This window comes from Suncus etruscus, chromosome 1 (genome assembly GCF_024139225.1).
Source record: "Suncus etruscus isolate mSunEtr1 chromosome 1, mSunEtr1.pri.cur, whole genome shotgun sequence".
Classification (NCBI taxonomy): Eukaryota; Metazoa; Chordata; class Mammalia; order Eulipotyphla; family Soricidae; genus Suncus; species Suncus etruscus.
In genome coordinates, this window is record NC_064848.1 from 32,329,810 (window position 1) to 32,356,410 (window position 26,601).

At 41.4% G+C, this 26,601-nt stretch overlaps 1 protein-coding gene and 1 non-coding gene across 2 annotated transcripts in view; one reads left to right on the top strand and one right to left on the bottom strand.

Moving 5' to 3' along the window:
• MREG (melanoregulin) overlaps nucleotides 1–26,047 on the bottom strand; it is a 37,378-nt gene extending 11,331 nt beyond the window's left edge. The window contains exon 1 of the mRNA XM_049770516.1: nucleotides 25,895–26,047. Coding sequence (XP_049626473.1) covers nucleotides 25,895–25,987 — 93 coding nt within the window. The 5' untranslated portion in view covers nucleotides 25,988–26,047. The remainder of the gene's footprint in view (nucleotides 1–25,894) is intronic.
• On the top strand, nucleotides 18,440–18,572 carry LOC126032070 (small nucleolar RNA SNORA51). Its single transcript, XR_007503811.1, has one exon. It is a non-coding gene; the product is annotated as a small nucleolar RNA SNORA51 (small nucleolar RNA).
• Nucleotides 26,048–26,601: the final 554 nt, after the last annotated feature.

Here is a 26,601-nt window from a genome sequence, read left to right on the forward strand (position 1 = left end):
ATTGTGACAAGACTGAATGAAATGAATGCTTCACTCAGAATACTATACCCAGCAAAACTCACTTTCCGGTTTGATGGAAGAATACATGGTTTCACAGACAAAAAACAGCTCAGAAACTTCACAGACACAAAACCAGTCTTAAGAGAAAAACTGAAAGACCTAATCTAAGACAAGACTACCCAAAAGACACACCAAATTTTGAAATAAAGATGGCATTAAATCCCAGGACAATTCTTTCTCTCAACGTCAATGGACTAAATGCACCAGTTAAGAGACACAGAGTGGCTAAATGGATCAAAAAACTCAATCCAACCTTCTGCTGCCTACAAGAAACGCACCTGAATAGTCAGAACAAACATAGACTCAAAATAAAAGGCTGGAGAAAAGTTATCCAAGCAAACAACACCCATAAAAAAGCTGGAGTGGCCATACTAATATCAGATAATGCAAACTTTATACTCAGGAAGGTTGTAAGGGACAAAGACGGACATTTTATATTAATCAAGGGGTACGTAGAGCAGGAAGAATTCACTCTCCTAAACATATATGCACCGAATGAGGGGCCAGCAAAATATTTAATACAACTGCTGACAAATCTGAAAAATAATATCAACAACAACACAATAATTGTGGGGGACCTAAACACGGCTTTGTCAACACTGGACAGGTCAACCAGACTGAAACCCAACAAGAATATACTAGACCTGAGGAGAGAAATGGAAGAAAGAGGCCTAGTGGATATATATAGGACACTCCATCCCCAGAAACCTGGATACACATTCTTCTCCAATGTACATGGGACATTCTCCAGGATAGACTACATGCTGGCACATAAAACATACCTCCATAAGATCAAGAGGATAGAAATTTTGCAGACTACCTTCGCTGACCACAAGGCTCTGAAATTATTTGTGAACTCCAAAGGGACTCAGAAGAAACACTTTAACACCTGGAAGTTAAACAGCCTCATGCTCAATAACCAGTGGGTCCGAGATGAAATCAAGGAGGAAATAAAAAGGTTCCTGGAAACAAATGACAATAAAGACACAAACTCTCAGAACTTATGGGACACAGCAAAAGCAGTACTGAGAGGAAAATTTATAGCTTTGCAAGCACACATCAGGAAGGAAGAAGGAGCTTACCTGAGTAGCTTAATGACACAGCTAATAGAACTAGAAAATGCTCAACAAAAGGACCCAAGAACAGGAAGACAGAAGGAAATAACAAAGCTGAGAGCAGAAATCAACGAAGTGGAAACTCAAAAAACAATCCGAAAGATCAACGAAAGCAGAAGTTGGTTCTTTGAAAAAATAAACAAGATTGATAGACCACTGGCAAACCTAACAAAGAAAGAGAGAGAGAGAAACTTGATAACTCGTATCAGGAATGAAAAAGGAGAGATCACTACTGATATGACAGAGATTCAAAGGGTAATCAGAAACTACTTTGAAAAACTCTACGCCACTAAAAATGAGAACCTGGAAGAAATGGATAAATTCTTGGACTCTTATAATCTTCCACGGTTGAAGGAAGAGGATGTAGCATATCTAAACACCCCCATCACCATTGATGAAATTAAAACAGTAATCAAATGTCTGCCGAAAAACAAAAGCCCAGGTCCAGATGGATTCACTAATGAATTCTATCAAACTTTCCAAGAGGAACTACTGCCAATCTTGGCAAGACTCTTTCATGAAATTGAACAAACAGAAACACTTCCAAATAGCTTTTATGAAGCCAACATCACCTTGATACCTAAACCAGACAGAGACGCTACCAAAAAAGAAAATTACAGACCAATATCACTGATGAATGCAGATGCAAAGATCCTCAACAAAATCCTGGCAAATAGGATTCAATGCCTCGTTAAGAAGATCATCCACTACGATCAAGTAGGTTTCATCCCAGGAATGCAAGGCTGGTTTAACATCCGTAAATCTATCAACATAATACACAACATCAATAACAAGAAAAATAAAAACCACATGATCATATCAATAGATGCAGAGAAAGCATTTGATAAGGTCCAACACCCATTCTTGATCAAAACTCTCAGCAAGATGGGAATGGAGGGAACCTTTCTCAATATAGTGAAGGCCATCTACCACAAGCCAGTGGCAAATATTATCCTCAATGGAGAAAAACTGAAAGCCTTCCCTCTAAATTCTGGCACAAGACAAGGCTGTCCTCTCTCACCACTCCTATTCAACATAGCACTGGAAGTACTTGCTATAGCGATTAGGCAAGAAAAGGATATCAAGGGAATCCAGATAGGAAAGGAAGAAGTCAAGCTCTCACTGTTTGCAGATGACATGATACTCTACTTAGAAAACCCTAAAGACTCTATCAAAAAGCTTCTAGAAACAATAGACTCATATAGCAAGGTGGCAGGCTACAAAATTAACACACAAAAATCAATGGCCTTTCTATACACCAACAGTAATAAAGAAGAAATGGACATTAAGAAAACAACCCCATTCACAATAGTACCACACAAACTCAAATATCTTGGAATCAACTTGACTAAATATGTGAAGGACCTATACAAAGAAAACTATAAAACTCTGCTCCAAGAAATAAGAGAGGACACACGGAAATGGAAACACATACCCTGCTCATGGATTGGCAGGATTAACATCATCAAAATGTCAATACTCCCCAAGGCATTATACAGATTTAATGCCATCCCTCTAAAGATACCCATGACATTCTTCAAAGAAGTGGATCAGACACTTTTGAAATTCATTTGGAACAATAAACACCCTCGAATAGCTAAAGCAATCATTGGGAAAAAGAATATGGGAGGAATTACTTTTCCCAACTTTAAACTGTACTACAAAGCAACAGTTATCAAAACAGCATGGTATTGGAATAAGGATAGGTCCTCAGATCAGTGGAATAGGCTTGAATACTCAGAAAATGTTCCCCAGACGTACAACCATCTAATTTTTGATAAAGGAGCAGGAAATCCTAAATGGAGCAGGGAAAGCCTCTTCAACAAGTGGTGTTGGCACAATTGGATAGCCACTTGCAAAAAATTAAACTTAGACCCCCAGCTAACATCATGTACAAAGGTAAAATCCAAATGGATTAAAGACCTCGATATCAGCCCCAAAACCATAAGATATATAGAACAGCACATAGGCAAAACACTACAGGACATTACAGGCATCTTCAAGGAGGAAACTGCACTCTCCAAGCAAGTGAAAGCAGAGATTAACAGATGGGAATATATTAAGCTGAGAAGCTTCTGCACCTCAAAGGAAATAGTGCCCAGGATACAAGAGCCACCCACTGAGTGGGAGAAACTATTCACCCAATACCCATCAGATAAGGGGCTAATCTCCAAAATATACAAGGCACTGACAGAACTTTACAAGAAAAAAACATCTAACCCCATCAAAAAATGGGGAGAAGAAATGAACAGACACTTTGACAAAGAAGAAATACGCATGGCCAAAAGACACATGAAAAAATGTTCCACATCACTAATCATCAGGGAGATGCAAATCAAAACAACGATGAGATACCACCTCACACCCCAGAGAATGGCACACATCACAAAGAATGAGAATAAACAGTGTTGGCGGGGATGTGGAGAGAAAGGAACTCTTATCCACTGCTGGTGGGAATGCTGTCTAGTTCAACCTTTATGGAAAGCGATATGGAGATTCCTCCAAAAACTGGAAATCGAGCTCCCATACGATCCAGCTATACCACTCCTAGGAATATACCCTAGGAACACAAAAATACAATACAAAAACCCCTTCCTTACACCTATATTCATTGCAGCACTATTTACCATAGCAAGACTCTGGAAACAACCAAGATGCCCTTCAACAGATGAATGGCTAAAGAAACTGTGGTACATATACACAATGGAATATTATGCAGCTGTCAGGAGAGATGAAGTCATGAAATTTTCCTATACATGGATGTACATGGAATCTATTATGCTGAGTGAAATAAGTCAGAGAGAGAGAGAAAAACGCAGAATGGTCTCACTCATCTATGGGTTTTAAGAAAAATGAAAGACACCCTTGTAATAATAATTTTCAGACACAAAAGAGAAAAGAGCTGGAAGTTCCAGCTCATCTCAGGAAGCTCACCACAAAGAGTGATGAGTTTAGTTAGAGAAATAACTACATTTTGAACTGTCCTAATATTGAGAATGTATGAGGGAAATGTAGAGCCTGTTTAGGGTACAGGCGGGGGTTGGGTGGGGAGGAGGGTGATTTGGGACTTGGGTGATGGGAATGTTGCACTGGTGATGGGTGGTGTTCCTTTTATGACTGAAACCCAAACACAATCATGTATGTAATCAAGGTGTTTAAATAAAAAAAAAATTAAAAAAAAAAAAAAAAAAAGAAAGATATGACCTAGAGAGCAAGAAGATGCTTTTCGAGCACTTCTTGCCAGGTGTCATTCTATTTCCATGTGTTTACTGTGTTAATTGATGTATTTACTGTGTGACGAAGTATTTCTGTGAAATAGAAAATCTACCTGCTTAAGAGTGGGAAAATGCACTGGAAAGATAATACAGAGTACATGTCTTCACCCAACCTCCATTCGATCATCATGCCCCACCCAAACATCATGAGGTGTAGCCAGGGATTTCCCCAAGCACTGCTTGGGTATTTCTTGTGGTTCTTAGTTCCCTAAGGCTGAAGCAGCACTGTATCCAAGAACGTTGCATCACATGTACAGCTAGTTGGCTAAGAATCAGAGGAAATAGCCTGCAGGCTTCTGAACACCACCTGGAAGGCCCTTCTGCAAAAGCAGAACAAAGAAACAGGCTCATAGAAGGCATGTAATCTGCCTAAAAATACATAAACGTAAATGGGAGTGAGTGGGACTTCAAACTCTGGCTGTCTTGTTGTAAAGCCAGGCACTGGACTGCTTAACCATAGCAGCTGTTCTTTAATACTGGAGAAGAGAGGAGGGGTGGGTGTAAAGAGCAGGAAGGGAGAAAAAGAAGGAAAGAACGAGGGGATGAAAAGGCAGCTGATTTTTCAGAGATAGTTCAATAGGTAAAGTGCTTGCCTTTGCACATGGATAATCTGGGTTTGATCCTCAGCATCCCATAAGGTCCCCTGAGAACCACCAGGAGTAATTCCTGCAAAAACAGAAGTAAATCCTGAGCACCGCTGGTTGTGGCCAAAAAAAAGGAAAAGAAAAAAGGGGCCATAGCTGTAGCGGAGCAATAGGGCGCTTGCCTTGCAAGCGGCTGACCCAGGATGGATCTCAGTTTGATCCCAGCATCCCATATGGTCCCCCAAGCCAGGAGTGACTTCTGAGCACATAGCCAGGAGTAACCCCTGAGCATCACCGGAGTGTGGCAAAGAAAGAAAGAAAAGAAAGAAGGAAGGAAGGAAGGAAGGAAGGAAGGAAGGAAGGAAGGAAGGAAGGAAGGAAGGAAGGAAGGAAGGAAGGAAGGAAGGAAGGAAGGAAGGAAGGAAGGAAGGAAGGAAGGAAGGAAGGAAGGAAGGAAGGAAGAACAGTCAGGCCAGGCGGTGGCGCTAGAGGTAAGGTGCCTGCCTTGCCTGCGCTAGCCTTGGATGGACCGCGGTTCGATCCCCCCGGTGTCCCATATGGTCCCCCAAGCCAGGAGCGACTTCTGAGCGCATAGCCAGGAGTAACCCCTGAGCATCACCGGGTGTGGCCCAAAAAACAAAAAAAAAAAAAAAAAAAAAGGAAAAAAAGAGAAGAAAAAGAAAAGAAAAGAAAAGAAAAGAAAAGTCACTGATTTTGAGAAGAAAGTCCATTTAGTAACAGAAGCCTTTCTGAGAAATCAGGAAACACAACAGAAATCCTGGAAGAAACTGCTTTCTAGAAGCAAAGGATCCCCAGGATCAGACAAGAAGTCTGCCAAGCTCATAAACATTCTCCTTATTGGTTCCCTCACTGGGCCCCAAAGCTCTTCCTGTTTTGATTTGAGGACCTGAGTTCAGCCTCATTGCCTCAGTTGCTCCTCTTTTCCGCCCTTTCTTTCCCAACACTCACTCCTGTCCATCTGAAAAGTAAGAAAAAGTCATTGCTTTTAAGATGAGTAAAGGAAGGCAAAAGTTGCTACAGTCAATTCTGGGGACAGAAGCCAAAGAGAAGCAGTAGTTTGGATCAGCTGGCTGGTTTCCAACCAAGAACCATGAAAACACCCTTATTTCCCCTAAGCCTGACTTCTGACTTTCAGCTGAGAAAAAACTGAGGTTTCCGAGCCTTCCCTAAGGTTCTTTCCTACCAGTACCCCTTTTCTTACTGCCAAGAGAGAGGGGAGGATTTGGGAAGCTGACAGGCAGGATTGCAGGGAGACCAGTACATACAGCTCCTGCAGACTCAGCCTCCAGGAGGTTCCCATGGCCTAGCACATGTGACTCACATGACAGGCTTCCTCCTGCCAAAACCCATCAGCCAACTGTTAAAAACGGACACGTGAAAAGTGCCCACTTCTCTGCCAGATTCCAGGAAAAGGGAAGTGTGCAGCATCCAGATCTCTTTTCATCAGATGAGTAGGAAAAGGAGAAAGATCCAGAAACCACAACCCTCCCTCCATCTTCAGCCTCCTCTTCAGGCTCCTTCTCTGGCCTCTCTCGAGGGAACTTCTTGGGGTTCCACACCCTGACAGAGACTGTTAAGGTACTTTCCTTTCTTCCCTCCTAATAACTTGTTGTGGGTGTCTGGAACTTTCTAAAGATTCTAAAGCAGAGAACCCTGCTTTCCTCTTTCTAACATGACTTTGGGGTGGGGGGTGGGGGTTAGGGACAAGAGGAAAGGAACCTTTAGGCATGTCTCTGAACACTGCAGTCAGGAAAGCATCCTCCATTCTGGTAGGTGGCGTTTAGCATCCACATATTGCAGAGAGAAAGTCTCACCTGCCTAGACTCAGACAGGAGGGCTGAGATCCAGGTCCTCTTTTCTTTAACTGTCTGCCCATCTTCATCTTTCAGCCCTGGCTGGTTCCTCTACAGCTCCTGCATCTTCTTTTCATATTCTTGAGTCTGTCTGGAGACTCACCCCTATGTCCCTGCTTGACTTCCACTATCACCTAATTTCTCAGTCATTCCCAGTGACTCTTGTTCTCTCCTTTTCTCCCCTTTTGCCTCAATCCCAGATTCCACTCCATGCCTCAAGTTGTCACCTTCTGCTAGATATCTTCCCACTGTGACCCTCACTAGCACCTCAGATTTAGTTACTTGCACCTCACTCTCTTTCAAGCCCACCCTGGTTCCATATCAGTGCTTCTAGGCTACCCTATGTTCTACTCCTACTACCTCAGGATAAACTGGCCTTCCTTCCTGCCCACTGGTCCCTCTGTTTTAAAAATGAACATCTGGGCCCAGAGAGATAGAATAGAGGTAAGGCCTTTGCCTTGCATGCAGGTCAGTGGTTCAAATCCCAGCATCACATATGGTCCCCAAGCCTACCAGGAGTGATTTCTGAGCATACAGCCAGGAGTAACCCCTGAGCGCTGGTGGGTGTGAACCAAAAACCAAAATAAATAAATAAATAAATACATAAATAAATACATAAATAAATAAATGAACATCCCCAATCTCCTCTCAACCAGTCATTCCCTAAGAGTGAAATTGGATTCATTCCCCAAACCCTATACTGAATGAAATGTTTGTTCCATAAGGGTGTTCCAGGAGTCAAGTCTTCAAGACTGTTTTGCACATTTCATTCCACTCACCCCCAGGGACTATCAGAGCATCTCCCACCTGTGCATTTGGACAATGCTCACTCCTGTCATTAATCCTGAATCATCTAAACCCAATTCTCTCTGCAAGGTTCAGCTCCTATATCACTATTTGGAGAAACTCCTACCCTTCTTACGTATTGCAAAAAGTATAGCTTCTTCTCTGAAATTCCTCAATTCCATTAGGAAAATAGTTGCAGAGGCATTTTATGCACAGATATCTTTATGAGGTACTGGTAGGCTGAAAACTCCTCAGATACAAACTTCTGAATGTATTCACCTCTTTCATAGTCTTTCATAGTCTTCTCGCTAAACTCGGAAAAATATAACAATTCACACAAGGGCCCTTTTTCCTGGTGATTGAATACCTTTGTGAATCTAGAAATCAGCACTGAATCTTATCAGATAAAGGCATTTTTAACTCTAATCAATGATAGAGGCAGCTTTATAGAATCAAGATGTTAAGTCTCAATTCTGGACAAACCAAATAAATTCATAAAAAGTATATAAAGAAAAATGAGCCATTCACCTCTTCCATATTTTGTCTGGTCAGATATTCATGCTTGAATAGGAGTACCTTTCCCATCTATCACTTTACAGAAAAGCAGGAACGTGAATTTTAAGGTTGCTGTTGTGTGGCTGGCATCATCCCACAGCTCTAGGTCCTTCCACTGATAAAAAACATTGATGAGATATGCTTATGGATCCCTTTCCAGAGACATGTAAAGTAAGATTCTATGAGATGAAACAACTCTGCTCAGATCACACAGGTGGCAAATGCCAAATTTAAACCAAAATCTGTCTGATTATGTGCTTCCCAGTACCCTCAGCTACCCCAAATTAGCTCCTTCTAGTGTCCTTCCCTGTTACTTTCATTCCAGAATCTAGCACAGTTTCCAATTTCTAGCACAGTCCCACAAGTCTATTTGACAAATGTGCTCCCTCCTCTGGTTCTCCAGCTGTGCAAATAAATATACTAATCATGGGCACAGGCTGAAGAGACTGGGAGAGAAAAGAGGTAAGAATCTATGTTGCAGGCCCAGAGAGATAGCACAGCGATGTTTGCCTTGCAAGCAGCCGATCCAGGACCAAAGGTGGTTGGTTCGAATCCCGGTGTCCCATATGGTCCCCCGTGCCTGCCAGGAGCTATTTCTGAGCAGACAGCCAGGAGTGAGCCCTGAGCACTGTCAGGTGTGGCCCAAAAAAAAAAAAAATCTATGTTGCAAAAGCATCTCAGAGCTCCCTTTAATATGCCTCATTCTAGATAACATTGGGGGCTGTCCTCTTCCTGGACTATAAAAGCTTATTTTTTTCCTTCCATCAGACATGCTGTGTAAGTAAAAATGATAGGACTGCATTGTACTTTTCCTAAACAGTTCGTCTAACTCATTTCAGATGGCACTGGATCAAATGACAAAGCAAGAAATTCAATATATTAGAAATTTATCACAGAGCAGATGAACCAGCAAGGAGAGAGCAATAATAGGGAAGGAGACTACAGAAGGGTCATCGCCTAGATGAACCAGTCACTACTCCCCAATGTATAAGCATCAGTGCTTGAATCTGGATATCTCTTTTTGAATCAACAACTCTAAGAATGGTCCATTTACTAGTCTATGGCAGGAAGCTTGCCACAAATAATGGAGCAGTGCGGTTAAGATAGAGAAGTGTCCACTATGACAATGATAATTTAGAATTGATCACTCTGAACAAGAGCAGGGTGCTGAATGGAGATAAAGTGATATGCATGGTATCTTGGAATTAACAATATTGCAAACCACCGTGTCTAAGGGGGGAGAGAGAAGAATAAAGACAGAATGGAAGAGAAGAGAAAGAAAAAAGAAAGAAAGAAAGAAAGAAAGAAAGAAAGAAAGAAAGAAAGAAGGAAGGAAGGAAGGAAGGAAGGAAGGAAGGAAGGAAGGAAGGAAGGAAGGAAGGAAGGAAGGAAGGAAGGAAGGAAGGAAGGAAGGAAGGAAGGAAGGAAGGAAGGAAGGAAGGGAAGGAAGGGAAGAAGGGAGAAAGAAAAAAAGAAAAGAGAACAGAAAAGAAAAGAAGAAAAGAAAAAAATGCCTGCTCTCAAAGGTAGGAGAAGGGGTGGGAAATGTGCACTGGTGAAAGGTGTTGAACATTGTATGATTGAAGCTCAATCATGAACAATTTTGTAACCACGGTGTTTAAATAAGTAACTAAATAATAATAACAAAAAAAAAAAAAAAAGAATGGTTTATCTGTTGGAAATTCAGACCCATGAACAGGAGCCTGTTGAGTTGGATAGGTCAGTCAAACCTGGTGTGATTATCTGCCCAGGTCTCATCAGATCCTCATTCAATGAATAAGAATAATCTTCTAGGTAACAGGTGCACAAGGAAGTCTTTTTTTTTTTTTTTTTTTTTGGTTTTTGGTTTTTGGTTTTTGGGCCACACCTGGCGGTGCTCAGGGGTTACTACTGGCTGTCTGCTCAGAAATAGCTCCGGGCAGGCACAGGACACTGGGATTCGAACCAACCACCTTTGGTCCTCTTTCGGCTGCTTGCAAGGCAAACACCTCTGTGCTATTTCTCTGGGCCCGGAAGTCTCATTTTTGCGGTCGTTCCAAACCTAAGTCCTGCTCTTCCTCAGAACCCAGGAAGGCTGGGTTCTGCCCAGCTGCTTTGACCATTAGGCTCCAAGGTCCCATTTCAGTTGTTCTGTTATTTAAAGGATAAAGAAAGTGAGATTTTGCAAGAGTCCAGGAGTTTGTACAGGAGCCTCAGACTCCAATACCTCTATGGAGGCATTGCCTGGAGCACTTAGGAAGAAGCACCTGGCCATGCTTATTAGCACCCTCTCATTCTCCCTGTATGTTCTTATCTTCTTTGACCTAGGAGGAGAGCTAGAATTTTGACTTGCAGAAACTTGGAAGCAACCGCCAATGAGTTTTCTAACTCTCCCTGTTTGTTTTGATTGTACAGTTCCACTGGTATTGTGGAAATAGACTGCTTCACAGCTTGAGGCCCCTGACCTAATTCTTTATCTGGTTTTAACCAGATTAAAGCCAGAGAGAGCATTTAGCTCCTGTAAACCAGCAAAGCTGAAGAATGGGGCTGTGGAGCAATAGTTTTGTCCCTTTTAATGAATTGCGGGCATCCAGCCCAAGTACAGCTTTGTGGTTAGAAGGGTTGAGGGCCAGAGTGACAGCAGACTGGTAGGGCATTTGCTTTGCACATGGCTGACCTGGGACGAACCCGGGTTTGATCCCTGGCTGAGGTCACTGCCAGGATTGACAATAAATTGATGTCCCCAAAGGCAAACAATTTAATCCCTGGTCATGAAAAGTAAAGTTACAGGGGAAAAGGGGCAGGGGAAAGTTTATTTTTCTAGCAAGAAAGAAGCAGCCAGCTTCACTGAGTTACTACTAAAGTAGACTTTAGTGAGTGCAAGTTTAGATTTAATGATGCACACTGTCTGAAGCCAGAGACCAGAAGCAACTCAGACCTCTAGTGGTCCCTCAGCATTCCTAGGCAGAAAAACATGCTGCTTCCCAGCACCTGCAGCATGCTTGTCCGAAGTGAGAGCTGCTTTACTTTTTTATTTTTTGGAGGTGTTATTTAGGAGGGAATGACCATACTGGGCAATGTTCAGGGGTTACTTCTGGTGATGTTCAGGGAATCAACCACAGGTTGTCTGTATGCAAGGCAGGCACCCTAAGCCATAAAACTGATTTATGATCTGAAAAGCCAAGTCCTGAACAAGTCCTAGGCTCAAAGCTTAAGACTGATGACCCAGACTAGATTTAAGACAAACTCTGAAGCCCCAACTCATCAAATTTAAAAACAAACTCAGGGACGGAGCAGTGGCGCAACCAGTAAGGCATTTGCCTTGCACACACTAGCCTAGGACAGAGCGCAGTTAGATCCTCCAGTGTCCCATATGGTCCCCCAAGCCAGGAGCGATTTCTGAGCGTATAGCCAGGAGTAACCCCTGAGCATCACCAGATGTGGCCCAAAACACAATAAAATAAAATAAAATAAAATAAAAACACACCAGACTCTAATCCTAAGATTTAGATTCCCCCCAGGAAACTATTCAGTAGCAATAAAGGCCTTGATTAAACCCTGAATGTGAGAATGTTCAGAGTTCAAAGTCCTAGACCTCTCCATCAGAAGGGATATTTTTTCGGCAGTGAAAGAATGAGGCTAAAACAGCTGGAAAAGTGTGTATTTAATCAATTCCCTGGCAAAGCCCTGGCACAATCCAGCTAAATTCATCAGCATCCTGGTTCTAGGTGCAAAATTGTTTTCCTCTCCTTCCATTAAAAAAAAACAACAAACAAACAGGACTAGAGGGATAGCACAGTGGGTAGGGTGTTTGCCTTGGATGTGGCTGACCTGGGTTCGATCCCCCGCAACCTATATGATGAGCCTGTCAGGAGTAACCCTTGAGTGTCACCAGATGTTGCCCACCCCACCCCCAACATAATTTTTCTCCATCACATCTTCCTTAGGATGTGAATTTCCTTTATCTTTTCCCTTCTGGAACTTCACCAATCCCCCTCCACCCCTGATCTGCCAAGCCCAAGTTCCCTTAGCACTTATGAAAGTATTTCAGTGGGATGAGTACCTAGGGAGATTGAAACTAGTCATATCTTCATCAGCTCCTGCAAGGCCTGAGCCCTCAGGCTCTGCTAAACTTACTAGGTACCCACCAACCTTCAGGCAAGACACTGGATCAGCTAGTGCAGTGGGCCTGGTCCCTGATAGGAGCTGGTCTCTGCAACCCCAAATATGGGGAGATGGGATTCTCACAGCAGAAGAGAGTTTCTGTTCTTCTCCCTGGATTTGAGGTACTTTGTCTTTTCACCACAGATAAGATTTTCTGGAAAAGGCAAATCATCCTCTGACCACTCTTTCATTGCTGCTGTGAAAGACAGAAGAGACAAAGGACACCTCTCCCCCATCACAGCTCTGTAATCCCACTCCCATACCACATCCTTTGTCATTGTTGTAATAACTAGAGCCTGTACCCACCCTTGACTGTAGTTCTCACTGGGGGGGTTACACGCCTGGCATCACTGTGACCACTCAATTGGAGTCTTCACAAATGCTCATTGGGATCAAACATCTGGTAACAAAGCTGGAATATCTTTGAGTTGATATGCCTAACAGGTGCCACACACACACATTAAATGTGTTGCTTACATATATTGGACTGTGGTACACCTGAAAGTGAGCACTGTTTGGTACCAAACATTGGAGCCACCATAGTCAGTGCATGTGGGCATCACTGAGAATTAAACTCATGGTCTCATGCTTCCAAGGTAGACAATGTTGCTGCTAAATCATTCCTAATTCCCTAACTCTACAACTGGTACATGCATGTGCTACAGCATATAGCATGTGCTACAGTCTGATTCTCTTGTCATGGACCTGGCCTTGGTTTTACTTTATTTGAAGAGAACTATTGACACTTCCCAAGCTGCCCAGCATATAAATATGCTTGAAAAGACAGAGCATTTCATTTTAGAAGTGCCCACATCTCAACTTGGGATATAAAATTCCTCTTTTGTTTTTTGAGGTTCCCTCTTCTCTCTCACATATTTCCTAAGTAAAGTTTTTTGTTTAATTTCACTATATGTCTTCTCAAAAAATCTTTTCTAGGTCATAAAGATAAGAGTCTGAGATTGTTAGGAGTGAAGTTTCCGACACCAAACTTCATATTGACAAGCCATTCCAGGAAAAAAGTGAAGAAACTATCAAAACCACCAGGAAAAAAAATAACACCACCACAACCTGTACTGAAAAAGCAAATATAGATGGAAAAGGAAAAGAGCAAATAACAGGTCTTCTGAATGAATTCCTAAAGCTTGTGCCCAAGGACTCCTTTCTCCCTTGGAGAATATAAAACAGGTCCCCTGACAGGATTCCTGAAGTTTTCCCCTCCCTCTCACTGAACAATAACTTCACCTCAGTATAAGTTATACATCTGTTTTTTCACTTCCCAAGACTCCATGTGGTAGGGATTAGCTCCCATGACATATAGATCAAGTGGGTTCTCAAATGCAGTTTGACAGCTGCCTTAGTGAGTGCTGTACACACTTTTACCAGTCTGACATCCCTAATTAGTAGCCCTATTGTGAGATCATTTTGTGAGCTAGAAGTGAGCAAATGTTTTTTTCTGTGATTTCTTACTCTGTTTTTGCCCTCTGCATTTAACCTATATTATATGCCATTTGCATCCCTGCCTAAGAGTTTTTACATTTGATATTCCCTCTGCTTAGAATATCCTTAATGATGTTCACTCCCTCATCTATTTCTTATTTCTGTTCCCCATTCCAGAGTAACTTCCTGTCCTCTTATGTTGCCTTAACATTTTTGTTTATTCAAAGTGTTTTTGTGTTGTTGTTGTTGTTTGTTTGTTTTTGTTTTTGGGTCACACCCGGCAGCACTCAGGGGTTACTCCTGGCTCCACGCTCAGAAATCGCTCCTGGCAGGCTCCGAGGACCATATGGGATGCTGGGATTTGAACCACTGTCCTTCAGCAAGCAAGGCAAATGCTTTATCTCCATGCTATCTCTCTGGCCCCTCAAAGTGTTTTGAATAATAAACATTACACTTGTTATTAGTCTCCCTTCAGTTGAAAGTGAGTTCCTAGGGGTGGACCCTTTGTTTATTGCTCTAGTTATAGGTTCTATATCTGACCACCCAAAGTAATATTTTTTTCAATTTTATCAATGACATATGTATCATTATAAGTTGAACTGTGCCCTCTGAATTTACACACTAACTCCTAACACTTAGAATTGACTATATTTGGGAGTGGAAGGAAGCAAAAAACCTGTTATCCCTAAAATTTTTCTTTGAAAAAAAAAAAAAGGTTAATTTCAAATGAGGAGTTGCAAAAAGTGTGTTTTGCTTTAAAGAAATAATTAAATGCAAACAACTCCCATAGCAGATTGTCCCAAAGGAAGGTGATGGAGAAGGCATTCTTTTCTATGGTTTTTTTTTTCTTCTTCCCAGAGTCCCTTTATCAGGTACACTATTCAAAGACGCCCTGTGGACCAGAGAAATAGCTCAAGATGTTGACCTTGCATACTTTGCAGGTAGGAGGCCCAGGTTCTCATGGACTGTCAGGAGTGACCTGTAAACTCTGAGCTGGGAGCATCCTTGAGCACCAATGGGTAGGACTTAAAAACAAAACAAAAATTATTTCCTAGGTTCTTTCATGTATACAGAAGATATCTATGCTACTGATAAGTTCTCTTTACTTTTTCTCATCAATCTGTCTGTTGTTTGTCTATTTGTCCAGTTTTAGAAGAACCTAGGGGAGTACAGAATTATTTACTTTATGTCCCAATAGGAGATATTATTTTCAGAGGGAGAATAAAGGCCAAATCAAGGCCAATGAGTGGTATCTAATCTATGATTGCATTTCTTATAAGAAAGGGGTGATAAGCACAGAATGATAATCTGCTTAATAGGAAAGTGGTACTGCTAACTGAAGTGCTATTCACATAGATGTCAACCTCTTGGAGGCAGGCATTCTATGAAAAAGCACACTTTAACATTCAGTATATGCACTCTCTAGTTTCTATCTACCCAAAGTGCTTTCCATTTATTTCCCCAAACATCACTTTAAGACAGGCAAAAGATAAATACTATGTCATGGATAAAACTATCAAGGTGAGAACTGAATCCTTAATGAGTACTATGATTTTCCAGTGCCTGTGTGACACTCACACAAAGACAAGCACAGACAAAGTTGAAGTGGTTCTGAACCAGCAAAATGAAGACATTCACAGATGAAATAAAGAGAGGGGACTAGAGCTAAGCACAGCTAGTCAGGGGTTTCCCTTGTATAGGCTGGTAAGAGTTTGATCCATGGTACGATATTTGGTCTCCTGAGCCTGCCAGGAGTGATTTCTGAGCAGAGCCAGGTGTAACATCAGAATACAAGCAGGTGTGATCCAAAAGCAAGCAAACAAACAAAACAAGCAGAGGTTATGCTGGATTTCCCTCCTGGCCATTTTACAGAGCATGCTCTCCACTCTGCAGCTAGCAGAGCCAAATGGAGACTCAAAGTAGAAGAAACAAGAGAAGACCTATGAAAACTAGGCCAGAGGAACAAGTAGAGGGAGAGGTATAAACAGCAGTCAGTGTTTCAACATCAGTTGAGGATCTGCCAGCTAACAGGGCACTTCTCAGGTGCTCCTGCCTTACCTGCCAGCCATCAGGCACCTCCAGTTCATTACCCACATTCCTTTCCTTCCCCTCCCCCCACTCCATCCTCTCCCTTCCCCCTTCTTACCTTTCTTTTCCTTCCCTTCCCATTTTTTTCTTTTTCCTTTTTCTCCTCCTCCCACATCCCTCCTCCTCCTCTTTTTCCCTCCTCCCTCCTGCTCCTTTTTCTTCATGGCTTAATAGTGCCTCTGTACTCCTGACCAGATCCAGGAGGATCATATGCTGTGCCAGGGGTCAAATGTAGATCAGGTCCATAGAAGACAAGTGTCCAACTCACTATACTATTGCTCTGTCCCCAATTTATTTCCCCATCTCATCAAGTACTGCTTGGGATTATTCAGTGATCAAACGCAGGCCTCCTCCATCTATGGCATGAGCTCACCCAACTGATTATCTCTCTGATTCTCAACTACTCACATTTACATGCAGCTCAAAGATCCACTGAACAAAACTCTGACCATCAGCTCATATCAGAGTTCACTTTTTCAACGAATTCTACCTTTGGGCCCCACAGAATTCATTAGGATAAGAAGTGTTTGTCCTCTCGAATGTCTTCGTCCTCACTTTCAGGATCCTCTTAAAGAACCCTAGCTTTTGTCAATGTTTCCAAGATGTTGAGGCTGTTCCAACACCAATTCAAAAAAGACCAAAAATAACTATGACAATATCCAGGGACATACCTTGAAACCCAGAAAAAAATTAAAACACTAAGCTGAGGTGGCTTCTTTGTCCCTAAAGTCTCTCCTCTTTCTCCTATCACAGAAGTTCCTCTTTCAAATCATTCCTAAAGCTGAGTTCCTTTGGTTTGCTTGACTACCTTCCCTTGTTATTGCCAATAAAGCTCTTCTTTTCTATCTACATATTCCTGAGCATTTTTAGACAAGGAAAGGAAAACTGAAAAGTAAGCTAGAGCAGTTAAAAGTGCATTTAGGTGTGCAACTGAACAAAAACTATTTGGTTGTGTTTCAAATATCTCATTCCAGCCACATTAGTCCTTGGTGACTAGCCCTGAACCTGAGCTCAGTGACTCAGTAAGAGCACCTGGATCTTCTGGTTCCTGATTGAAAAACATGATTCCACTATCCAAACAATCTTCCTCCCAGTATTAGGTCTCTTCCGCATTATTTACAGAAGAAGCAACTTGCTTAATTATGACTCAAGTTCATTGAAATTTTGTCCCAAGTTAATTGCTCTCATAACAATGGCAATAGCATTGTGGTAAATGCATTTGGGTGTGACCTAATTTGCAATTAAACATGACAATTCTTTCATAGCTGGCATGCATTCATTAACCACATGGCCTGTCTCATATTGCAGAACCATTTAATGGTTCATTGCATATAAACAACATAATCATGTGTAACAACAATACAACATGTATCAGAATCATGGAACCCCAATAGGAGGATTAGATTCCTAGCAAGAAAATCACCATCTCCTTGGGTATTTGGGGTATTTTATTGATTTAGCAAATTCAGACCAACATCAAAGGTTGGTGGGTGGCGTTCTATGCCCCACTGGTTCATCAAAATCAGAAAAGCACTCTGAGTTATTCTTATAAAGCACTTTTCATGATCTTTTCCATAGATTTCCCCAGCTGAGCACCTCTCATCATGAAATCCCAGGGCACCAGTATCCAGGGCTCTCTCCAGGGCTTTGTGCAATTAAGAGTCTGGAGCAACCCAAGGAGGAGGCAGGGACAGGGTGGCTGAGAGGGTGGGGGAGGTGAAGAAGTCAACAAATAAAGCTCTGTTAATGACCCTCTGACTTCACAGGCAGTTGCAGAGGAAGAGTGCCTCAGAGAAAGAGCCTACTTTATCAGAAAATTCAGAACCTTGGGGCCGGGCGGTGGCGCTAGAGGTAAGGTGCCTGCCTTGCCTGCGCAAGGACGGACCGCAGTTCGATCCCCCGGCGTCCCATATGGTCCCCCAAGCCAGGAGTGACTTCTGAGCGCATAGCCAGGAGTAACCCTTGAGCGTCACCGGGTGTGGCCCAAAAACCAAAAAAAAAAAAAAAAAAAAAAGAAAATTCAGAACCTTATAACGCTTAATAGAGAAAAAGCAAGTGACTGCCTCATGCACAAGCTGTCTCAGTCCATTCTGGCTGGATCCCTCAAAGCTTGCTCCAACATCTGAACTAATAATACATATTCTCTCCTTCTACCTCAACCCTTTCTCCAGCACAGTCCCAGTAAAACAAAGTGAACCCACTTAGAAGGACTCAGAAAAAGAACCATCCAAAGTAGGGCATAGAAATAACAGGGAGAGAATTTTATTATATATGAAGTAGACTCCTAAAATTATTTTTAAAGAGTACAGAATGCCATAAAGTTAAAGGGAATTTAGAACTTCTCTCATTTTTCCTTCTACCTGTCTCCTCCAAAGGTTACAAAGTAGAAAGCCTGTCTAGAGTACAGGCCGGTGTGGGGTGGGGAGGAAAGACACTTGGGATATTGGTCATGGGACTGTTGCACTGGTGAAGAATTTTATATATATAAAATCAAAAAAAAAAAAAAAGAAAAGATAAGAAAAGGCCTCCCAATTCTTACCACAGGCTGTGTTCTTTACACTGACTGTATAGAAAGAGGAGGTACAGTAAATGCACCCCATATACACCTCAACACAGACCCTTTGCCTGGTCTGTATTGTGAATTGGAGGGCAAAAAATAAATAAATAAAGGTAACAAATTCATAGCTAACCTGTAGAGATATAAACTGGCTTCTGCTTTTCTTTCTTAATCATTTGGGTTCTATCTGGATCACTGACTAATCTCTTCCAGTGAACCTTGGTTGAAATACTGGACTGGCTCTCTGCCCCAAATTCACCCATTCTGATTCCTTTTCATTCTACACCTGCAACAATTACTGCAACATACTTCCAGAGCTCCACCTCTCCCGGGAAGTTACTGTTTATGTGGTAATGGACAGGAATAAATCTACCATCAGCATAAAAAGTGTTCTGGCCAAATAACACAAACCACTTTACACAAGGGTGAACAGACCAGGTTATCATAGCTGAAGACAGTGCATAATAGATACAGATACATAGACCATCAGCCTGGTCAACACTAATGCTCCATGAAAGTCAGTTGCTCTTGTTTGCCTCCTCTAATGCCTTATCATCAAGTTAAATTCTAGTCTTCTAGTCAAATTGGCTTCCAAATAAATAGATAATAAAAAGTAGTAGAATCTGATTACAGATTGTTATGATATTAGAGAGAAATTAAATATATGGCAAGTGTCTACCTGCTGTACTATGGCTCTGGCCTCCAGAGGTAGGGTCCAACTTGATCTGATCATTTTTTTTGTTTTGTTTTGGGGTCACATCCGACAGCACTCAGGGGTTACTCCTGGCTCTACACTCAGAAATTGCTCCTGGCAGGCTCGGGGGACCATATGGGATGCCAAGATTTGAACCACTGTCCTTCTGCATGCAAGGCAAACACATTACCTCCATGCTATCTCTCTGGCCCCCTGATCTTTTTTTTTTTTTTAAATACACTTTAACTGTGCATCATTGTCAGATACTTTTGGTTTTTGTTTTGTTTTGTTTTGGGGGACCACACCTGGTGACACTCAAGGGTTAGTCCTGGCTATGCACTCAGAAATTGAAAGGCCAGAGCGGTGGTGAAAGCCGTAAGGCATTTGCCTTGCATGTTGTAGCCTAGGACAGACAGCTGTTCGATCCCCCAGCATCCATATGGTCCCCTAAGCCAGGAGTGATTTCTCTGAGCGCATAGCCAGGAGTAACCCCTGAGTGTCACCAGGTGTGGCCCAAAAACCAAAAAAAAAAAAAAAAAATCACTCCTGGCTTGGGACACCATATGGGATATTAGGGGATCTAACCATGGTCTGTCCTAGGTTAGTGCATGCAAGGCAAATGCCCTACTACCTGTGCCACCGCTCCAGTCCCTGCCATATACTTTAATACCATTGTAATTATCTTACCTAAACTTAATAGAAAAAAAATAAAATATTTGTTACATGTTTTAAAAAATACATCCCTGGCAGTTTCATGGTTTCTGTTATTGAGGGGCAATGACTATAAAAAACTAGTTTTCATTGATGTGGAAGTAGATCGAGTCAACAGCTGTTTTGTTGATCCACTTAGAGGTGACTTAAGGCGATTGAGGATATGAAGTTGGAACATGCATACATTGTAGTTGAGAATGTAAAAGAGTGCAGCTGTTGTGGCAAACAGGATAGATATTCCCCCAAATGTTCAACACATACCAACCACATGATCCAGCACTTTAATTTCTAAGCACAGATAGCCCCTCCCCCAAAAAATTTAAGCAGAGATTTACACAAATGTAATGTATGTAGTCATAGAAACATCGTGCACTTTAGTTAAAAGTTGATAGCAACCTAAGTGGCAAATCAAGGGGAGAATAAAAAAACAACAAGTACTTTATGGCTATAATGGTATTTTATTCAACACTGAAAAGAAAGAAAATGTGGTCACATGCTACCACATGAAGGCTATTGTGTTAAAGGACACAATATGTCACAACAGGACAAATATTGAAAGAAGCCTCAATTTCCCCTTGCCAGCTGCTGTGAGTGGCCCAATTTTTTATTGGCCCTGTCCTACATTTTTAATGTTTCTGAGAATTCCTAAACTCTTTCTTATAAATGGGAGTTAACAATTCCCCCCAAGAACCTGGCTCATACTTTAAACATTTCTAACTGGTCCATAGAATTCCTAATACCTGAAGTGCATGACCAAGTATGATCCAAACAACAAAGACCACTCTGTAACCTTGCATTCTCTGTAATATTTTTGTTAACTGATAAGAGCCAAAAAATACTCCTTTGAAAGTGCCCACACAAAGCCCTTAACTTTTTTTTGGGGGGCCACACCCGTTTTATGCTCAGGGGTTACTCCTGGCTATTCGCTCAGAAATCACTCCTGGCTTGGGGGGACCATATGGGACGCCGGGGGATTGAACGGCGGTTTGTCCTATGCTAGCGCTTGCAAGGCAGACACCTTACCTCTACCGCCACCTTCCCAGCCCCAAAGCCCCTTAACTTTAACTTAGACCTATACTAAGATTCCTCCCCAAGTGAGAAGTTCCTTTTCCTTTTCCTTTACTTCCTAATAAACTCTTCCACATTTTAAAGCTGGAGTCTAAGCATCATTACTACTCAATATTTTCATTCTTGAAAATACTGAAGAACCTGGGAAACACTGGATGACCATAGAAACCTTCTATCATGGGTCGTGTATCAATATGGTATGATTCTACCTATAGGAAGTACTTCAAGTGGTCAAAATCATAGAAACAAAGAAGACAGGTGGCTTCCTAGTCTGTAGGGCTTCAGGGAAGAGAGTTATTATTTCATAGGCTTTTATGTGGGAAGATGGAAAAAGCCCAAGAGATAGAAAAAGGTGGAAGACCTCATAGCAATATGACTATACTCACTGAAATAGTTTAAATTGGTTAAAGTAGTAAGTTTTATGTTGCGTATATTTTACCACAATTAAAAAAAGTGATGATAATATGTCTAAGCAAGGCCATGCCAATCTATCTAGGGCAGTACCTATTTCTATCTTTAGTCTGGCAACTTAATTTTGGCAGCCCTTTCCATTTAGTTAACATCTTGTGACTTTGCCTCCCACATGGGACAATAAATAGACTGATTGCTCTATGATTAAATAGCTATTTAGGGTCATCTAATATGCTCAAATCTGTCAAATTCCAAAACCCTGTGCTTCATCTCACATTCTACTGATTTCTGAAGCACTGCCCTCACCCTCGCCTGCAGTTTTCCCACATTTATTGTCTTAACTTGTGGACTTAGAGTTTTGTTAACTGAGTGAGAAACACTGATATCCAGATCTCTTAGATATTTTTAAATGGTGGGGGCTGCAAAGTGCATAGAGGAGAAAAATAGACAAAAGAATAGAAAAGAATATCATAGACACATACACACAAAATACTGTTCTCTGGTATTGTCCAGTGGATTTTTGTACCTAAATAGTTTCCTAGTGTCTACCACATGCTGATACCAAACACCAAAGTCCCTCTACAATTCAGCTGGTGCAGGTTGTGTGAGATCATTCACAAATATAGATTAGAGGTGCTACTGACAGTAGAAAGTCAATACCAACAACTTGGTAACTGTCTTTCATCAAAAAGATTCCCCAATGGCTTTTCTAAGCTCTCTTCAGAGATCTGAACAACATTTGCACTCATAAGCTTGAGCCAAGCCTCAACACTCCACTCATTTCCTCCAACAGCTGGTGGAGATCTGAGTTTCTAACTTGGCATTTACTTAAAACCCAATAAATATGATTTCCTAGAAAAAAGAGGCTTGCTAGATTCTGATATCTGAGGATACTTTTTTATTCTCTGCCCTTCTGACCCAAAAAGTCACAAGCAAAATAAAATAAAAATAGTTGCATTCAACAATCCATCCTTTGGACGTCCAGGAAAAAGGGCTTTCCTTGGATGCCAGAGATGTAGAGAATTGCTTCCTTTCTCCTCTGCTATTTTACATTTTGTGTTATGGAAACTTGCAATCCTATTGTATTAATAGATATATTCATTCGTTTGTGAAGAAATCAGATGGGTCTACAAAAGTAGACCAAGTCCAGAAGACCTATATGAGAGACTAATGAAGAATTGAACTTGAATATATCTCATCTCCAAGTACTTCTGTTATGTGCCTGATTCTTGATCATTTCACCCTCATCTGTGATTTTCTCATATCATTCTACATTCCACTCAACTTGGCTTTGTCCTTTCTTTTAGCAAAGAGTGATCCAATAGGCTAGAGTTCTGGTATTCTAATATAGGTCTAATCCTGATGTTTATTAACCCTGGGACGGACTCATACTATTTTAAACATTTTAGAGGAACTGTTTACACTGCCTGGCAACACTCTGCCAGTAGAAAGGACTGACATGCAAAAAGAGCAAAAAGAAAAAAAAATCATAGTTAACTAGCACAGTTCATGTTTTTCTTCTGGTCTAAAAAAAATACTAGTAAGTATCCTGGATTTACCACTAAGTACTCCAGGATTCAGTTTTCAAAACATCTTGCTGACACTTTTAAATTACATAATGTAAAAATAAATAAGGTGTCATGCTCTCTATAAGGTAGATTTTTTTTTCTTTGAACGTCAAAATTCTCTGAGGGGGATTGTTGTTATTTCTTTGGTTTTGGGGGCCACACACAGAGATGCTCAAGTGTTACTTCTAGCTCTGTGTTCAGTAAAACTCCTGGTGTTACTTGGGGAGAGCGAGGATGGTGGGGGGCATATGGAGAACTGAGTCAGACACATGCAAAGCAAGCATCCTACCTGCTGTACTACTAATACTCCAGTGCTTAAATCCTCTGTTTTATTAACAACATTTGTACCAATTTTATCCTGTGTTAAAATGGAAAATAATGATATGAATTGGGGCCAGAGTGATAAGGTAGGCACTTGCCTTGCATGTGGCTAACCTGGGTTCAATCCCTGGTACTCCAAACACACCAAGTCTGATCCTGAGCACAGAGCCAGAAGTAAGCCCTGAGCACTGCTAGGTGTGGTCCCCAAGACTAAATAAATAAATAACAATAGTGATGAAACATATTTAAACATAAATACTCCTCCCCAACTTCCCATTTTCACTTTCTAATTCAAAGGTAGGTTTATTTTTCAATCATTCAAAATAATAAGTGTTCACTAGTTCTTATTGAAACTGTGCCCTGCACTCTTTTCTGCTGAGCCAGCCTACAGACACCAAGGACTATAATCTCTCCAGGACCCACACCTGGTAAAATGTCCCCACCCAACGAAGGTGGGGCCAATTCCTGCCGTGTGATTGGGAACCCAGAGACTTATAAAGAACAGAGGCCATGCTCTCTGCCTCTTTTCTGCTGAGCTAGCCTACAGACACCAAGGACTATAATCTCTCCAGGACCCACACCCGAATTCCATTTCTGCACATTGTAAGAAGCAATCTACAGCCTTACCAATGGAGTAATTTTGCAGTACACCCCCTTATTTACAGAAATCAAGATGGCTCCACTAATAATCTAAAAAGTAGGAAACAGCTAGCTCTTGCCAGGTATAGGGTTTGGGGAGGCCCCATACCAGGGCCATTATCCCTAGCCTGAGGAGTGCTGGGAGGCTTGGCAAGCCCCCAGCCATCCTTGTCTTTTTCCCCTGACTCCAGGCCTTCCTTGGGTGCCAGCTCAGATGGCCAGAAGTGGGTTCAGGTGGACTCTTAGTGGTCCTCAGGCTTCCCCCCCACCCTCCATACTCCAGTGGGGAGGTGCATGGGGGAAGAGTGGGCAGACATCTGGCTTCCGGTTTCCTCTTTGATTCTGGAGACCAGCTCTTGCCAGGTATAGGGTCTGGGGAGGCCCCATACCAGAGCCTTTCTCCCTAGCTAGGGAGTGATGGGAGGCTTGGCAGGCCCCCAGCCATCCTTGTTTTTTTTTTTTTATTATTTTTTGTTTTGGGGTCACACCCAGTGGTGCTCAGCATTTACTCCTGGCTCTGTACTCAAAAATCACTCCTCATGAACTTGGAGGAACCTATGTGGTGCCAGAGATTGAACCAGGATTGGCCGTATGCAAGGCAAGTGCCTTCCCAGCTATAATATTACTCTGGCACTGCATCTGGGTTTTAAATATCCCTTTTCTTATCGATTACTATGGAGTACAAGGAAACATGTTGGATATATTTAAGATATCCTTTCAGAATTAACTGATGAACAAAATCTTACAAAATCTCAGTTGTACTAATTAAAAGAATAATGGCCATAATACTATAATATTTTGTATTATATATGGTACTGCAGTGCTACTTTTAAGAGAAAGAAGGAAGAAATGAATCGTGATTTTCTTTACTATTTTTTTGTGTGTGTGTGTGGTTTTTGGGTCACACCTGGCAGTGCTCAGGGGTTATTCCTGGCTCCAGGCTCAGAAATTGCTCCTGGCAGGCACGGGGGACCATATGGGACACAGGGATTCGAACTGATGACCTCCTGCATCTTACCTCCATGCTATCTCTCCGGCCCCATTCTTTACTATATTTTTTAATTAAGCCCTATCCTTTTCAAAAGGCTAGCATTCCCATGCCAATAATTTTAGGTAAAAATCTATTTAAAGTGATTTCAAGCTTTCTCACAAAAATCATCTCAAATATGGGATAGAAACTACAGTCTGATCAAGAGATAGAACTTAAGAAATCTTAAATATTAAAAAAAAACTTTTAAATAATGTGAATTCAGGCCCACTAATTTAGAATGAATGATAATGCAAAATACCCTCTAACTTTTCACATTTGAATCTACTAACGATAGCTTCCTTTTTTATTTTCATTTTATAAAGACACTGTCATTTGTAAAGTTATTCACAATAAATTGCTTCAGGTATACAATATTTCCAACACCAATCCCACCACTAATGCCCCCTTCCCTGCATCAAGGTCCGCATATTCCCTCCCACCCTTTACCCTGCACCTTGGCAGACATATAACAAATTTATTTCATATTACTTTCTCTAATGAAACTATGAAATGGTGAATAGAGTTATCAAAAAAATAAATCAATAAAAGTTCATTTGTGATGATTGATTGCTCTATGCTTTTAATATTTCTTCATGTAGTAAAGAACAATCATATGGACCATGAGTGAGTGCCATCAACTTCATTTAACAATATGTAACTCAATGTAACAGGCTTCTTAAACAATTTAAAGAGATGACAGATGGGTTGGCTGTCATTTAAGGCCATAAACTATGTACAAGATAAGGATCATCTGTTTCTGTTCTATTAAATTTGCATCGTTAAGGTAACATTAGGAATTAGTTTTGTCTGTTTAGCAATAGCTCAGAGACCAGTTTCAAATAGAAATGCTTATTAAATACCTGCCATCATTTCAAATATCCTTTTGCTTCATTCTTAGTACTGAACTGCTCTTCTAAGTAATTACTGATCTTTGCTAAATACTTAACCGCACACAGCAAAGTCTCAAAATGTGCTCACCTCAGAGTCTTTGGCCTGTTGATTGCGAACAACAATTAAATTGTATAGTACTCGGTCATCATCTGCCTCCGTGTGCGACACATCATGAGGCATGCTCCACAAATTCTTCTCATCATCTCTTGCCAGAGTTGATCCAAATGAGGAATACAGATTGTTACTATGAATCAAAGAAAATGGGTCTAAGGGCTTGGCAATACAAACTATATACAGTAGATACATCTTACTTAATATATAATGTAGAAATGAAAAACAAGTTTTATGATAATAATGTATTGGATATAGTTGACAAAATGGTCTCACTGTCTTTAATGATGTAATGATTAAGTACAACATAGTACTTGTAAAAAATGAAGCCAGGGCCCGGAGAGATAGCACAGCGGCGTTTGCCTTGCAAGCAGCCGATCCAGGACCATAGGTGGTTGGTTCGAATCCCGGTGTCCCATATGGTCCCCCGTGCCTGCCAGGAGCTATTTCTGAGCAGACAGCCAGGAGTAACCCCTGAGCATCGCCGGGTGTGGCCCAAAAACCAAAAAAAAAAAAAAAAAAAAAAAAAAATGAAGCCAGGGAAATAGTGGAGCAGGTAATGGGCATTTGTCTTGCACACAGTTGAAACATTCATATGGTCTGACTGAGCACAGATCCAAGAAGAAACACTCAGCATTTCCAGGTATAGCCCCCAAATCAAATAAATAAAACAAATAAAAGGA